Source organism: Lontra canadensis, unplaced genomic scaffold, assembly GCF_010015895.1.
Source record: "Lontra canadensis isolate GAN:19392208 unplaced genomic scaffold, GSC_riverotter_1.0 scaffold77, whole genome shotgun sequence".
NCBI lineage: Eukaryota > Metazoa > Chordata > Mammalia > Carnivora > Mustelidae > Lontra > Lontra canadensis.
This window is the reverse complement of record NW_022631071.1, coordinates 10133231-10150577: the sequence shown is the minus strand read 5'-3', so window position 1 is coordinate 10150577 and position 17347 is coordinate 10133231. Positions and strand designations below refer to the sequence as shown.

Genomic DNA, 17347 nt, shown 5'->3' with positions numbered 1-17347 from the left:
TTTCCTATCACTTTTAGCCAGGGACGGGGCAGGATCATCTTGAAAGTAAGGAATGGAGACTGAGTCTATTCCAAGACAGTGATGGAAGTACTTGTAAAATGAGGCATTCGTCCACCACTCCAAACCGAAGTCCCTCAGCCTGTTTTCCCAAGTGATCACAGGTTCACTGCGCCTGCTAATAGTGCGCAGGAGCGGGTTAGCAACCTGCAACTCCGGTTTGAGCGCGTTTTTTGGATGCTGGTTCCTCTGTGCGCTGGTATCAGAGAATTCACACTAAGAGCTCTAGATGGCCGGAACTGTTTACTTCTGAACTCACTCGAGTGCTTCTCCTGGAAGCAGGGCGAAGCTATCTCAGCCCCTCAGAGTTTGGGAGCAATGTGCAAAAGGAATTGGAGCGGCCACCACCCTTTCTTGAATTGAACCCAGGTGCAGGGTGGCACAGGGTTTCGAGAGGCACTTACTGGAGTCCCGCTTTTGTGTTCCCACCTCAAAGCCAGTGGGGCATGGAGGGGGAGGGGCTTGTAGCCTCGGCCACTTGGAGAGCTCTGCGTGATAATTGGCCGTTCTCCCGTCTGACGGCTAGGCAAGAAGCTGAGGAACTGTACCGCCCCCTTCTCAGGCTCCATCCTCCCTAACCAGCGAACCCAGAAAGGCCTCAGGTAGTTGGGAGGCCGGCCAGGGAGTCTCCACCTCCTTGAGGGGAGCAGCCATTCGGTGCGCTTGGGAGCCGAAGGGGGCGGGATCCATTGGCTGGGGGATGCTGCCAGTCTCGGAAGGGGGTGTGTTGGGGGTGGGTTCTTGGACCGCCGCGCGTCCGGGCTACTCGCTGTTCTTTGGGTGGTGGGTGAGCGTGAGCGTGTGAGACTGGCTCCTGTAGACTTGAGAACGGTTTGGAGAGAGCAGAGCGCGCCAGAGAGAGCGCGAGAGATTGAGGGAGCGAGTCCGAGCCGACCTAGAGGAGACACGGCGAGAAAACAGGGCCCGAAGACCTACGGTTTGAGACTGAATGACCATGGCTGTCTCCGCATCCCCGGTGATCTCTGCAACTTCCAGCGGAGCCGGCGTCCCAGGGGGCTTATTTCGGGCAGAAATCTCGTACTCGACTCCTGGAGAGCCTTCTCGTCTCACACATAATATGATCAATAGTTTCATGGCCAATAACCACAGCGGCAGCTCTGGTGTTGGCGGGATCGGTGGAGCCAGCGGAGGCAGCGGCAACACTAACACCAACGAGTGCAGGATGGTCGACATGCACGGTGTTAAGGTGGCTTCATTCCTTATGGACGGTCAGGAATTGATTTGCCTGCCGCAAGTCTTTGATCTCTTCCTGAAGCACCTGGTGGGAGGGTTGCACACGGTATACACCAAGCTGAAAAGACTGGACATATCCCCCGTGGTGTGTACTGTGGAGCAGGTCCGGATCCTCCGCGGTCTGGGGGCCATCCAGCCTGGGGTGAACCGCTGCAAACTCATCACCAGAAAAGACTTTGAAACTTTGTTCACCGATTGCACCAATGCCAGGTGAGATGTTCATTTTTTAGTTTGTTCTCCCCCTCCCCTTTCCCCTCTTTTGCATGTTTCATCACTCTCACCCAACTTTGCGGAGTGTCTTAACTAGCTTGCCTCTACTGTAAGTCGGTGGGGAAAGAGGACTAGAAGGACTAATTGCCCATCCCGTCTAGTCCTCGCTCAGTGGCAGGGCTGGGTCTAAGATAAGCCCCGCACAAACTTCAGTTTGCTCTCCTCTACTGAAACTTTACAGCTTTTCGCCCATATCTTGCATGGCTCACTGGCTGCTTGTGGTTATTTGTTAATTTCTCTACGTGGTTTTCATTCCTCTTTTGTGGCCGTATGGGTCGAATAGGTTTTCTCTTTCTCCTGAACAGAGACACCAGGGACTTTCTAGGGGAGAAAGCTGGCAGAACTGTAAACTGGGCTTCTGAGCTAGCAATCCAGAACACAGCATTTGGGGGATGGATAGGGTCGGAAGTCTAGGATCCATCCCAGAGGGTGATTCGTTCCCCATCATGTGTGTTTGTTGTGAGAGTAGGTGGGGTGTGTGATGGTGGTGGTTGTGGTGGTGTGTGGATAAATGTGTGCACGCGCGCGTGCATGTTTGTGAGTGAGAGCAGACAGAGACACAGATTGAGAGAGAGCAAGAGAGCTTGTTCAAGAGAGAGCGTGCCTATGAGGGAGGACGTGTCCATATGCCCTCTGTGCAAAGCTCCCCCGTTCACGATACAGTAAAGTCGATGGATCCCATTTTTTAAAAAAGAACGACGACAGATGTCACTTTCCTGGGATCGTCCCTTTTGGGTCATCTGCAGGGGACAATGTGGGGCATGAAAACCTAGGGCTGGGAACTGGATGAGGGTTGAAGGAGAAGTTGGAGAGGATGCTTCCAGCTCTTCTCCCCAGGCAAGAAGTTGGAAGGATCCTTTTTCCCCAAAGAGAGGATTTCTTAAGTGATGATGACCAGCTTCTGTGGTTGTAAGTGTACCTCCTTCATAGGACAGTAGAATAAATGTTCATTGGCATATGTCCATAAGCAAATTGTATTCAATCTTTCTAAGTTTAAAAAAGAAAGTAAAGTAAACTATATTCAAGATTATTTGAATTTTTAAGGACCTGTGAATTAGTTTTGTACTGTTTATTCCATCTCCAGTCTGGTGACATTTGTTAGGTGTGTACACATTTGGCATACAAACCAAGAAACAAACCATCATCAGGTTAAAGGGAGCAAAGGGTTTTGTTGTAAAACAGCACGACTTTTGATCATTTTGCAGAAAACTTCTGCAGAGGTAGACTTTCTCACAATGCAACTTCAAATCATAGGAACCCCTTTTTACCAACTTAAAGGAACTCAGCTGTCAACATCTGTTGTAAAATCCAAATTACTATGTAGAGTTGAAGTATACTGACACCTTGTAGACAAACTGTTGCTGACTGCTACAATAAGGTAATGCTACAGAACTTACAAGGTAACCCTTTTTCCTACACAGTGTCCTGTGTTCTGGCAATTAAACAGAAACCCGTTTATATGAGAACTTCTACGTGATTCATATCTGGGGTTTACAAACCTGGTTTATTAGATAAAATTTTCTTAAGGTAGATAGATGGTCTTAAAACACAAAGGATAACTGCTCCCTTGATAAACAATTATAAGTTGTAAGAGTAGAAAGGAAATCTTATTTTGACCACAAAGCACTTTCCTAATACACAAACTCAGAAAGTTACCAGGACCTTCAGATGAGGGCCATCTAATTCATGTGTTGCCAATTCAAAAAGACACATTTAAACAATTGCAGAACTGAAATCCTATCTTTCCCCTCTCTTTCTCTCCGCCCTCTTCCTCCCTCTCCTCCTCACTCCCTTCCTGCTTCTCTCTTACAAACACCCACTATTAAGGTGGAACAATTACTACACACAGGAAATTTGTCCTACCTTAATAATTAATTTACACATCCTTGAGCAAAATCTATGACTTTCATTTTAAAAATAAATAGATTAGTATTTTAATGTGACTTTGATGCTTTCCTCTAAGTAGAAAGTTTTCTTTAATTAATTTTTATTAGAGCTACTTGCTGAAGGGAAAAATGATAAATTACTCTGTATCAAGAGGGAGGTGTTCTTATACTATTTTTGGACCTATTGTATGATATGTTTTTAGGTTATCATTTTAATTCAGTTAAGTTTTATTTACTCCTTATCATAGCATTTACAGGGCTAACTTTTTTGGAGGGCTTATATTGCTTTTGTGTATATGGATATATAAAGACAATAGGAGAATATTAAAAATATAAGAAGAAATATGTATAAGATATGATGCCAGTGTCTACTTTTGCATTTATTTCTTTATGGGTATGTTTTTGATTAACATGCATTTTCTATAGGTTTGTTACGAGTGTTACAGTATATGATTGTAAAAATTTATTCTAGAAATATTAGAAATATATTCTATGAATGCAGCCCATGAATGGAGATGAGGAAAACTACCAGAAATACACTTATATTGCAATTTCTAGATAGGAAAAACAACAACAACAGCAAACACTCCACAATATCTGGGGAAAATCTTCTTAATGGTAAAATAACATTACCAAATTTTATCACTGCAAAATGCCCTCATAACCATGTTAAGAACTACAAAACATGATAATGCTTATAATGGATGCTTTATGACTGTAGGTAACATTATTTACAGAAATGTGTACCTTAAATCATTCTCAACATCTGAATGATTTTATAAAATTGTGAAATTATTATTTAGATCAACATTATTTCTATGACTTTTCTAGTCAGTGAAAAGAAAGGTGAGGAATGTAAATAGGAATGAGACTCAAGAGAAACAAAATAAGTTAGATAAGACATGAAGCCAGTAAGAGAAAAGAGATGTAGGATATGAGCAGAATGATGCTATGAGAAGAGGTGAAAGATGGATCAGAAGAGACTGAAGAGATGCTCAAAGAAATGAGTGATGAATCAACAGAGACTTGGCTAAAGAGGATTGTTACTGAGGACTCATGACTTAGCTCTTCTGGCTAAAGGGGAATGCAAGGAAAAAGTATATATATGTTCAGTGACTGGAAACTCTCATATCCTATTCTTATTTGAGAAAAGAGATTCATCTGCATCTCCCGATGAATAAATTTCCATAATGTATTGTTCAATGGGAGGCTTATTTGTAATGGTGTCATTGGCAATTTTCTTTTCCTTCATAATAAGCATTTCTTCCCCTCTCTGTCAGTTAACTAAGGGAGAGTACCAGTCCTGACTTAGGGTATTCTAATTTGGAATGCTTCCTATACTATTCCAGAAGACACAAAATATACTATTTTCAAATTGGTCATTTTCAAAGACCTTAACGTATTGCCACTGAGTGGTATTTGGGTTCATTCGACTGGGGACATATTTTTATTAATGTACACAGAAGAAAGGTGAATGAATAAAATACATACATGATTGTTTCTTTGAAACTACTGAGAGTCACAAGAACTCTATCAGTGCTTTATATTAACTGTTTTGTTATTAGCTAATTTTCAAAATATTCAAACTTGTTTTCCTAGAAAAGAAGTTGGAAAATAATACCTGCCTTTGCTACTAGAGAATAGTTAAGATGAAAAAAAATCTTGACTATACATTGTTCTATTAAATAAATCAAACTTTGCATCCCTGCAATTCCAAAGGGCTATGCAATATTTTTTCCTTGATGCTTTTTTTTACTTCAGAAACTAATTGTAGGGAGATTATTCTCAAGATTTTTAAGAAAATGAAAAAAAAAAAAAAGACCAAAACCAAATGGGAAAAGTTATCTTGTTTTAGGTCTTTTTTTTTTTTTCAGCTAAGGCACTGTAATTTTTCTTTTTAATGTCTTGTGGAGCAAAACTTGGAATTCTTAACATCAGAGAAGGCAGGTTCAGAAAGCAAATGCCTAAAAATCTCACTCTCATGCAATGGATTTTCCTTACTAAATTCTTCAAAGTTTAATGCAACGATAAAATATTCAGTTAAAAATTGGTATTCAGTAAATGTGAAAATCAGACAGCACATTTTAGTGTTATCTCTTTTTATCTACCTATCTATATAAAAGTAATATTGTTAGATTTCATGATCAGTATTTCATTTGAGGATCAACTAATTAAATGTTATTCAGTCATTTATGTGTAGTTAAATGAATACTTAGAGAAACAAGAATGTATGATTAAGAAAACATTTAAATGTATTTGGAGACATGAGTCAATATATATTCAGATGAGTAAAATTCAGTGTTTTTAAATTAAGATTTAAATGATCCAATTGTGATTGTTAGTTTGACCGTGTGAATAGAACATAAATGGGCATCCATCGTAGAATAACTTTATGTGAACTCTGACTTTAAAATAATTTAAAAATACTTTCAAATACAAGAAATACAGTTTTTGTAAGTCCTCAATGATTTTGGCTTTGTATTGACAGTCGATGAATATAGTTCATAATCCACATAGAGTAGCAATTTACTTTAAAAGTTGATGTTTTCATTCATAGGAAAGTTATACAAAGTCAAATTTTTGAAGAACTTGCATCACTTTCTTGGGCTAATATTTTGTATGACAACATTTGCAGAATAAAAAGATTTTAGAAATTAATCTGGGCAGTAAATGCAGACATTTTATTTCATAGGATAATGAGGGGATGGTCGGTTTGTCTATTAAAAGCAGTTACTTAGTCGTCATTGTTGTCTTTTATTAGAATGATGTAAAGATTATAATTAAAATGGTTTAGTCCTGAGAGGAGATGCAACATGGGGGGTTAATGTGGTAGGAGAAGAGTAAATGAAACAAGTTGGGATTGGGAGGGAGACAAACCATAAGTGACTCTTAATCTCACAAAACAAACTGAGGGTTGCTGGGCAGAGGGGGGTTGGGAGGGGGGGGTTATGGACATTGGGTAGGGTATGTGCTATGGTGAGTGCTGTGAAGTGTGTAAACGTGGAGATTCACAGACCTGTACCCCTGGGGAAAAAAAAATATATATATATATGTTTATAAAAAATACAATTATAAAAAAAAAGTCAGTGGAAAACTGAAAAAAAAAATGGTTTAGTCCTATGCCAGTGCACAGAACTTCCACATGTACATCCATTTTAAATGTACACTTGTACATAACCAATTTATCTAAATAGTTGTATTTATCTAAATACTTGAGTTGGATTTAATATTTGTCCAAACACTCATTTATTAGGTGATAGATATTACATTAAAGATATGATGCATGTTATGATGGAGAATTTCTTTGGATATTTATGTGTACTGTTACCCTCAATGTATAGTATTCCAATAATTAGGAAGTGATGATCTTCAGACATTAATGTTTTATGTGGTTTCACACAAGAAACCCCTAATGCCTGTCGAAAATATTGTCTGAATTATTTGATGCTTTCTTAAGTAATCTTATTCTGTCTGAATGAAATCCCTACATGCTTTAAAAGTGCTTCTAGCAGGCAAATATAATTGTGAGAAACGTTAATCACAATATATTATGTTTCATTTGGCAATCTAGATCTTCAGGGTCACTTCATGTGGTGCACTTAGAGATACAAATGATTTAGGTTTATCCACGTTATACATTTCAAATATGTATTGAAACCGCCCTAATGGACCAAAACTGAAAATATTGTTTTTGGAGAAAGGACATCAAACCTTTCCCCAAAAGCAAAACAATTAGGTATTAATGATATTATTGTTGCATATTCAAAAGGTCTTTAGTAGCATTTTTTTCCCCTCCTTTTCTTCCCTTTCACCATCTCAACCTGCAAAACTCTTCACTGTCACTTCAGATCACACAATTCTAAAAAGATAAAACAACATTTAAACACATTTGCTTTGGAAGGGAAATTGAGCATTTGCACCCAATAAGCCTGATTGTGGAACTGCATGCAAATTGTGTTTTGATTTATCTCTTTTACACTTTTTTTCCATTTGAATTGATCTTGCATTAATTTCGCCAAGCGGCTGTGTGAGGCTGCAGATGTTGCCCTGTGTTTAATAAATCAATGAGACAGATCTGAATGAATCACTTCAGATGGATTCTCTGCTCGGTTTGATGTCTAGATGTTATTCTTAGCTTGTTATCATGACAGATGCATTAATGTTCCCATACACTGCCAGCAATGTCAAAGAGATCGAAGCTTTTAAAGTGGCAGCATCCCTTTTTCCATTTTCTGCTAGAACAACTAAATTCATTTTATTTTATGTAGGAATCAGAGAAAAATATCAAATCAATATCATCCCATGAGTTTCTTCATGGGAAAGATTCTTAATTTTCATGCTATATTAGCTATTCCAAAACGGTGGAAATTAATATGTTAAAACCTAAGTATAGTGTAGTTGCTTAAAAGTGCCCTCACATTAATATTTAATTATGGTAGGAAAAATGAGAATAAGTAATATATGATTGGGACACATTGAAAGTGTCACTATAAATAGAATAATGCTATATCCAAATAGATTACAGAAGGGTGTTTTTTTTAAATCCTTACTAATAAGCTTCTTGTTGGCTTAATGCAGCTGTAATATATGCTTACCAAGGGATTTAGAACTCCTTCAGGATTTAGTATATCTTTTTAGTAGGAAGAAGGTAGCCTGTCCACTGGATGTTCATCATTTCCTCACTTTGTAAAGCTGAAAATCTTGGAAAAATTTATTTCATTTTCGTATATTTTAGTTATTTATATTCTGGGTAATTATTTGTAAATCATTCAGTAACAGTAAATGCGACTTTTTTCTTAAAGATTTTACTTATTTATTTGACAGAGAGAGAGAGAGAGAGATCACGAGTAGTCAGAGAGGCAGGCAGAGTTGGGGGGAGGGGAAGTAGGCTCTCCGCTGAGCAGGGAGCCCAATGCAGGGCTCAATCCCAAGACCCTGAGATCATGGCCAAAGGCAGAAGCTTAAACCACTGAGCCACATAAATTAAATTATAATTTAATTTCTCAAACTGTAGAAAAGCATAGGCACACCAAAAGGAACTTTATTATAACTCTAGTGAAATTTATTACCTACCTGCATTAAATATCATGGCAACCATAATTTATATCATTTAACCCAAAGCTTCATTATCTTGGTTTTAGGAGACAGTCAGTTCTGTCAGTTGTGAAATATTTTGAATTGAATGTTGTAGGTGTTATAAGTTTTTAGTAAATCTCTGATATTTGAAAATACAAATTTTTAAAAGGAGATTCAATTTTTCTCTTGTTCAAGTTTCTGAAGAATATATATTAAAATAAGCCAGCTTTTAGAGGTAGTTCCTCTTTGCAGCATTTACAGTATTTTTTTCATCATAATTTTGTCAGTTTTATTAAAGTAGGAAAACAGGAAACACTGTTAATTGTTACTGTTGAGGTCTCAAATTCTTCAGGAGAAATTTTATCTCCAAAGTTAGGCTACTTTTGTAAGATTAAGATATAGGCTATGATCTATAGTCTAAGTTTAAAGAGAAATTTATAATGAAGTTTAATGAAGTTATGTACAGGAGTGTTTTTTTTTTCAAATTTTGCTTGAAACATGGGAATGTGTTCATGATCATTTTTTGCCACATCTTTCTTTAGAGCTTAACTTATTTATTAGCATTGATGAAATTATTATATTGAGAATGTGAATATAATATAGGTAAATTGAATATAAGTAAAGAGCAAATGGACATATTTATCACTACCTATAATGATATCTTTAAAAAAGAACTGAATTTATTACATAAAAAAACTTGAATTTGTAATAATAATTTCTAAGGAGTAAATTTTAACTTTAGTAATATTCGTTGCAAAACTTCATTAAGCCTAATATTGTGTATATTTTAGGCACTTAATTCACATTTGTTAAATGAGTACAATCATGTACACACACACATTTATTCTTCATCAGAACTCTTTGCACAAATTGCCATTCCTTTGAAAAGCTAGGAAATAGTTACATAAGGTATGCAGTTATTAAAGATACTAATCTTGAAATTTTAATTCCATTATAAAACCATTTGTAATCATGCCATAAACTTTTCACAAGTATACATATAAAGCTATCAAAATCTAATATATGAAATTAGGATTTTGAACCGAAATATATCTTTAAAGAAAGAGTGACTTCTTGATATTCCCTTTAGTGAAAACCCACAGAAGATGCTCTAATATTATGAATAGGCAAGAATTAGTAAGTAAGACAAGCCTACTACTAAAATCACTCCCAGCTATTTGGATTTATACTATTTGATATCAGTACCACCCCTAGTGACAGTTTAGTTTTGATCATTCAAAGAGAAAAAGCATGTTTATCCAATAAGGGTTAGTAAGAAGAAGGTTCTCCTCCCTTCTATGTATAGCTCAGGAATAGAAACACAACACAAATACCTAAGTATTATGATGTACTTTTTTCCTGGATAATCTAAAGAGCCATTCAGTGCAACATGAATTTACATGATGTATCCCCCCCCATCCATTTAAAGGAATAACTTATTACTTTCAGATGTAATTAATTTTGAAGAATGAAATTTCCTTTTATCTAGGATCCCTGAGGTATAAACTACTCATATATATGTACTATCTTGACCCATATAATTATTTATTTTATTAGAGCAAATCATGATGAAAACTTTATAATTATGCTACTGAAATTATATATATATATATATATATATGTATATGTATATATATAGTGTAGGAAAGTTAAAAAATAATGAAATACAGTATTTTTATTGCTATATAAACATTTTATTCTTAAACAAGTTGACTACTTAATAGTGTATAATGTAGTGTGTATGTTAAGGTATAAAACATTCAGTTGCCATTGTGGCTAATGATCTTATTAGGTTGCCGGCAACTGTTAGCTCGTAACAGCGTTTAGGCTACATTTGGTATATCTGCTATTTATGTGATGAGTTAAAAAAGGAGAAAAAAGTGATATTGATCTGTCTCTAGATTAAAGTTTGAAAATGGGCAACAGCCTGAACACAAAAGGCTTTTTTTTTATGATTTCTCAGCTTGCCATTGATCTCCTAGTTTTATTGCATTCATTATTTATTAAAAGAATTTGCAAGCTAAACATAACGTTAAGCTAGTTTGCACACAGGGACTGCACTTAGGAAATTGAATGGAAATTGCATTAGAGATGAACATCTGTGCTATTTTTCCACTCATGTGTTTATGGTTTTGTATAAAAGGTATATTGGATTAACAGTTATAACCATTATAGCTTACAGCAATATGTTAGATTCTGAGCTTTTAGTTATTTTGGAAGAAGTCTGTTTCTTACTTACTTGTCTAAACAAGCATAGTAATAACATCACAAACAATATTGGAATAAATTTATTTTATTATATTTACTGAATGCATTATCTACATTATGTATCAATTGTGAGATACTCTGCTATATTGAAGTAAAAACATTTAAAAAATATGCATAATTATCATTTAATTATCCTTTCTCTTACTGGCTTTAGGTAATAGGCTACATAGGTGCAATTTACATATTACTCACTTTAAGAATGTTGAGTTTAGTGCCATATTAAAGCACACAAAATTCACAAAAATGATATAAAAACTTTAATATGACCATCCATAAAATATTATTATTTATGTATGTTAGACCTTGATCCTTCTGGAAGGATAATAACCATATAGACACTGAAGGCTTGCTCCATATAACACTATGAACAAAAGGGTACAATATGATTCCCCTCTTGAATTCGATCCAAAGAAATTTATTTACAGAAACTTGAGTACTTCAACTGAAACAGTTCTCCACAGGACATAGTTAGACCCTCATGAATATCTTTTTTGCAGTGTTGTCTTCAATCTATAGACATTTGGAAAACTCAATTTATCAATTTAATTATTGGATTTAAAATAAAAACCTCTTCACAATCATTTTGATCTTATGATTAGATCTGTCATTACTCTGTGCGTGTGTGTGTGTGTGTGTGTGTGTGTAGGGTATACTATGTGGTGCCAATGTTTTAGTTGCTGCAAACAGAATGGAGACAACAGTCTCTTCTGTCATGGAGCTTACATTCTAGAATCCTGCTGTTTTTAGCTTAGGGTCCTTAAACCATATATCTATCCCCTTTATTACATTTGCTAAATTGTGAAATCTTTGTGGTTACAAATTTTTTGCCACATACCCATTGTTGAACACTTCAATTTCCTTTCTCGTATCTGCCTTGTGTTGTATCGGTAAATGATAGATTTTTTTTTAGTTTTTAGAATAATACCAGAAAATTTCAACTAAAAATAGTTACTGAGATATAAAATAAAATATTTTAGTTTTATGAATGTACAGAATTACTCACGTTATAAATACAATACATAGCAAGAGGAGATTGGAATAAAACAGTTATTTCTGCTCAAGAATGGCTATAGTTAATTGACTTTAGTATCTTTTCTCTGACATATTTGCTGAGTCCTTACAATATGAGCCCTTAAAAATTCATAAAATTAGTCATTCCGTGAGACATGTTTTTGTAGTAAAATGTGCAACCGTGGATTAAAAAACAAGGTTTTTCCCCATGTTAAAATGCTTTCTTTCATTTGTGTTAGAGTTTTAAATAGATCCTCAAGCTTAGAGTTTGATTTGCTTTACAAGATTATTTACAAACATGTGTAATTAAATGTTTAATCTTAACAATAAGCCTGCTGCTTTGAAAATAGTCTATGGGGACGCCTGGGTGGCTCAGTTGGTTAAGCAGCTGCCTTCGGCTCAGGTCATGATCCCAGCATCCTGGGATCGAGTCCCACATCGGGCTCCTTGCTCTGCAGGGAGCCTGCTTCTCCCTCTGCCTCTGCCTGCCATTCTGTCTGCCTGTGCTCGCTCTCTCTTTCTCATAAATAAATAAAATCTTTAAAAAAAAAAAAGAAGAAAATAGTCTATGATCTGCTAAACTTCTAAATTTATTTTGTAAAAAAATTAATGAGTAGTGTCTAGGTTTTTATTTGAGGAAGACAAAAGGAGAATTTTTTCATAGAAAAAAAATTACTGCATAGTTCATTTTATGCATAGTACACAGATTTTATGTCTCATCTTATAAGCTAATTAGAATATTCATTTTGAACATACACACTACATATGTATCTATATATATAATGTTAACTGATAATATATGAATTTACATATAATTATGTATTATGTGTTATTATATGCATTATATATGCACATATAATGCATTATTATATACACATATAATATATAAGTATTACAAACATTATAAACATACATACATATATGTATAAAATATTTTCCAAGTTATTTCATTTGTCACTTCATTTCAACAAATATTTAGTAAGTACATACTCTTCATCTGTACAAGGCTACTTATCAAAGGGAAAGTAGTGATCTTAAGAACTATACAAATTCTTATTTTTCTTATCTCCAGATTATGGAGGTAGAGTTTTATTGTTACATGGTTAACTCTCAGCTAACCTACATTAATGCAAGGAACAGCAAATGATGTATGCAATTCAAAATTATGGAAAACTAAAGTAACATTAATTAGACTTTGCAGTACATTTTAAAATGTTTATGGCATATTTACCTATCTAAATATATTTTGCTTATTCTACTATCAAATTGTATTTATGTTTTATGAGTATTCACTGGTGGGGAGATAGCCTCAAAACGTGCTAAGGTTGAATTAAATCTGAAATTAAATGCTTCATATAGGAAATATCTAAAGTGAATAAAGCACAAACAGACATAGAACGTACATGTTACAGCTAACAGCAGTGTACTGGATCATGTTGGTCATTAACTAAAGCAGTATATTTGGCTTGAATTTATTCTTATGTTATCTGTGGAAAGATCTGTATACTTAATGGATATATTAGTCATTACAGCTATTAGCAGATCAAAACCTGGAAAACTGCATGGAGCCAGTTGTTGATTTTAACATGCTTTCCTATGCTTTGGTCCCCTAAATAACTGTCTTCTATAAGCTAAATCAGCATTTGTTGACAGAGAAAATGGCTTTTGGGTTAAAGCACATTGATGAATGTAGCCCTAAATCATTTTTGTAAAGTGTTCTATTCTGTGACGAGAACCTTTAATCGATTTTCAGCTTACAGTTTTAAGAAATGGAACATCATATTCTTAATGCCGTTCACGTCCTGCAAGAATGGTCACTTTGATGATGGGCACATGATGGGCATATGTTGAACACCTTGACCTCTTCTAAAGTGTAGTAACCACTCCAGAGCTTAGTTAATAGAAGTATGTGTGGCATATCTACTTTCTTATGTTTCAGTTGTTTTAGATGTGTCCTTGTCATACCAAAAGACTAACAAGTTTTTGTTATTTTAGGGACATGCTCTTTTTCATAAGGTTGTGTAATGTTTCCCTAATCTCCATGTTGCCAGAGTATAAAGCTTTTCTTAATCTTTATGATTTAGTTCAAATTGAATTGAATAATTGCTCTTCTATGTGTTGTTTCTTTTTCAAGAGTGCTTTCAGTGTTTAAATGTACATAAAACTCAAGTAATGCCCCTTTTAGATATTTTTCTTTATTAGTGGTCTTTGTCTCATGGATTCATGTTCCATCAAAATAGACGCAGTGGAGCTCACACGTGTAATGTTTTCTGTCCAGTGAAGAAGACTTTTTTTTTTTAAAGATTTTATTATTTTTAAGTAATCTCTACACGCAGTGTGGGGTACATTGAGATCAAGCTTGAGATCAGGAGTCGCACATTCCACTGACTGAGCCAGCTAGGTGCCCTGATTAGGAAGGCTCTTGCTTTAAAGATAGGAGTACTGTAATGTGGGTCACATTAGCATTGATGCAGTTCCATGTGGGCATGGACAAAGGAATGAAGCTAAATAAGGGTGGAGAAAACTTGATGAAAAAATATTTCTCATGGAAATATTGAATGGATCAGGAACTAGCTGACAGATGAGAGGTAGGCAGTATAGTGTGGACTGATGAAGACCTTTCACAAAAGAGTTTTTAAATGAATTATCCCCTTTAATTGAATTCATATTATTTTAGTGGGTATTTTAAGCAGATTCATGAACAGGCACAGAAAACATAAAAAATATTAGCTGTAAATACATATGTAAACACTAAAGGCAAATGTGGAAATGTCATTCTATTTGAGGTAAGCTGGTGGCATTTGAAACCATAGCAAAATATTTGAATACATCTTGTCACTAAAATATTTGTTCACTATGCTAGTAAATATTAATTTAATTTCTAAAATATTTTATACAGCATCCATTTATTTTTCTTCTGTAAGTTCCATTACTGTTACTGGTCTGTTAGCCTGAATTTAGCTTGCCATAGCACATTTTTAAAACACATGTAGACTGAATTTTTTTGAAAGGGTTACATTTTGCCTTTGGGTATATGTGTGAAGTTTTTATTGTATTCAATAGTAACTAAGTGTGCATTTTAGGAAGTAATTTGAACACTGCATTCAAGATTTATTTAATGAACATTAAAATTTGAATTAAAGAACATCAAAGTGGCATTTTTGTCATTTTTGTATTTAATAAGAACAGTAAAGTTTAAATATTTCCTCCATGCCTTCTGCCTGAAAATATATCTGGAAGTTTAAAATTACTAGCTAGGTATAATAGTAAAACCTTTACATGTATATACTGGTACATAGTTTATATAGTGCTTTCATATATGTTAGCTCATTTCATCTGATCATTAGGATAGTCTGCTTTTACAATTTTGTTTTGAAATTTCTAAATTTTTATAAACAGATGGCTGATCATTTTACAACATGGTACTTCTGGGGATCACTTAATCTTATTTAGATTTTTTTCACTCCATGCTAAATCAGCATCATCTATAGTTATAATGAAACTTACAATGCTTCTGGGGAATAATAGTACCTTTTGTTTGTGCAGAAGCTCACAGGCTTCAAAGCTTGTTCATATACTATCTGCATTTATCCTTACAGCAACTCAATGAGGCAGGTCACCTGATTGTGAATTTAGGTGAGAAAATTGAACTGTGGGCAAGTAAAGGGAATTGCTTGAGGCCATATAATCTAGTACAGGCAGGGCCAGTTGCTGATTCTAAGTCTTCTGTTGTACCTCCTCTGGTATGCTGTACTTGGTATGCTGTCTCTGAAACGGAACGTCTTGCTAGATGAATATGAGCAAACAGGTTTACTTAGGTAGTGAATTGTTTCAGTTATTCATAGAATTATGAAAAAACTAGGAGGGGGAATTAGAAATAAGCAAACTAGTAAGAGAGACAAGCACTACACAGGAGCTTCCCTAGAATGTGTTTAGGTATTGTGCCATTTAATGATGAAGTTTTCAGAAATGCAGTAACTAGACTCTCTGGGTGGTGACTCAATTTGATATGTATGTACAGGGAGTTTTAGGAACCAATAAAAACTTAACATTTTGAATGGAAAAGTGAAAGGAATAATAGTAATTCCAGAAAGTGTATAGAGACTGCGGTAGTTCATCAAAGCATAATGTTGAAGGAATTGATGAAATTGGGACCTAGGGGCACCTGGGTGGTATCTGCCTTCAGCTCAGGTTGAGATCCCAGGGTCCCTGCTCAACGGGAAGCCTGCTCCTCCCTCTCCCTCAGCCAATCCCCCTGCTTGTGCTCTCTTCTTAAACAAAACAAAGCAAAACAAAAACCCAGGAACTAGTTACTAAAAAATATAAATTGTCTCTTGTGTTCAGAATACTATGCTAGGATCTGTGGGTACCTTTTGAGAGCTTTAAATTTTATTGAAGAGCAGGGCATACACACATAAAGATTGTCATTCATTTATTTATTCATTCATCCATAAAATAGCTATTGCATGTCTATTCTGTGTCAGACATCTTTTAGGTACTTGGGATGCATCTATTAAAAATAAACAAAGTTGGGGCACCTGGGAGGCTCAGTTGGTTAAGCATCTACCTTGGGCTCAGGTCATGATCCTAGGGTCCTGGGATCCAGCTCTGCATTGGGCTCTCTGCTCAGTGGGGAGCCTGCTTCTTCTCCCTCTCCCTCTGCTTGCCTCTCTGCCTACTTGTGCTCTCTCTCTCCCTGTGTGTCAAATAAATAAATACAATCTTAAAAAAAAGTTCCTTGCTCTTGGAAAGGGGGTTATATTCTAGGGTATGGTAATGTGGATGGAGGAAGACAATAAACAATATGCATGATAAAGAAGTCAATTATATTGTACGAAGGTGGTAAGGTGGAAGTGTTATGGAAAAAAATAGAGCTAGGTGAGGATATGAGGAGAATTGAAGTTGGTTCAAGTTTTAAATAGAATGAGTTATAGCTCTCTTTGAAAATATGAGCTTTGTTCACAGACTTGAAAGGGAGGGAACTTAGCTATGCAAAATCTGGGGAAAGAGTGTCCTAGACTGAGGAAACAGTTTGATCAAAAGCCCTAAAGCAGAAGCATGCCTAGCAGTTTTGAGGAACAGTAAGGAGGCTAGTGAGCTGGAGTGGAATGAGTTGAGGGGACGAAGAGTAGGAATAAGATTATAATGGTAATGGTGGGGGTCATACAGGACTCTTTAAGCCATTTTTTAAAAATTTTGAATGAAATAAGGAGTCACTGCAGAGTTTTGAGCAAGGCTGTAACAAGATTTGACTTAGGTTTTTAAAGGATCACTCTGGCTGCAGGTTGAGAATAAGCTTAATTAAAGTAGGGCAAGGGTGCAAGCAGTATGAATGCCTTTGCAATGAACTGGGAGAGAGATGGTGGTGGTTTAGACCATAGTGGTAGAGTAGGGGTAGTTAGAATTAGATTGTGGGTAGGTTTTGAAGGTAAAACCAATAGGATTCCTGATGAATTAGATGCTGAGTGTGAGAGAAAGAAAACAGTCATGAATAACTCCAAGATTTTGGTATGAGCAACTGAAAA

General features: G+C 35.6%; 1 protein-coding gene across 1 annotated transcript in view; it reads left to right on the top strand.

Annotated features, from left to right (window-relative positions):
* The first annotated feature begins 894 nt into the window (after window positions 1-894).
* The window catches only part of DACH2 (dachshund family transcription factor 2), an 842698-nt gene continuing 826245 nt past the window's right edge, over window positions 895-17347 (top strand). Inside the window, exon 1 of the mRNA XM_032881812.1 lies at window positions 895-1521. Within this exon, the coding sequence (XP_032737703.1) occupies window positions 1007-1521 (515 nt within the window). The 5' untranslated portion in view covers window positions 895-1006. The remainder of the gene's footprint in view (window positions 1522-17347) is intronic.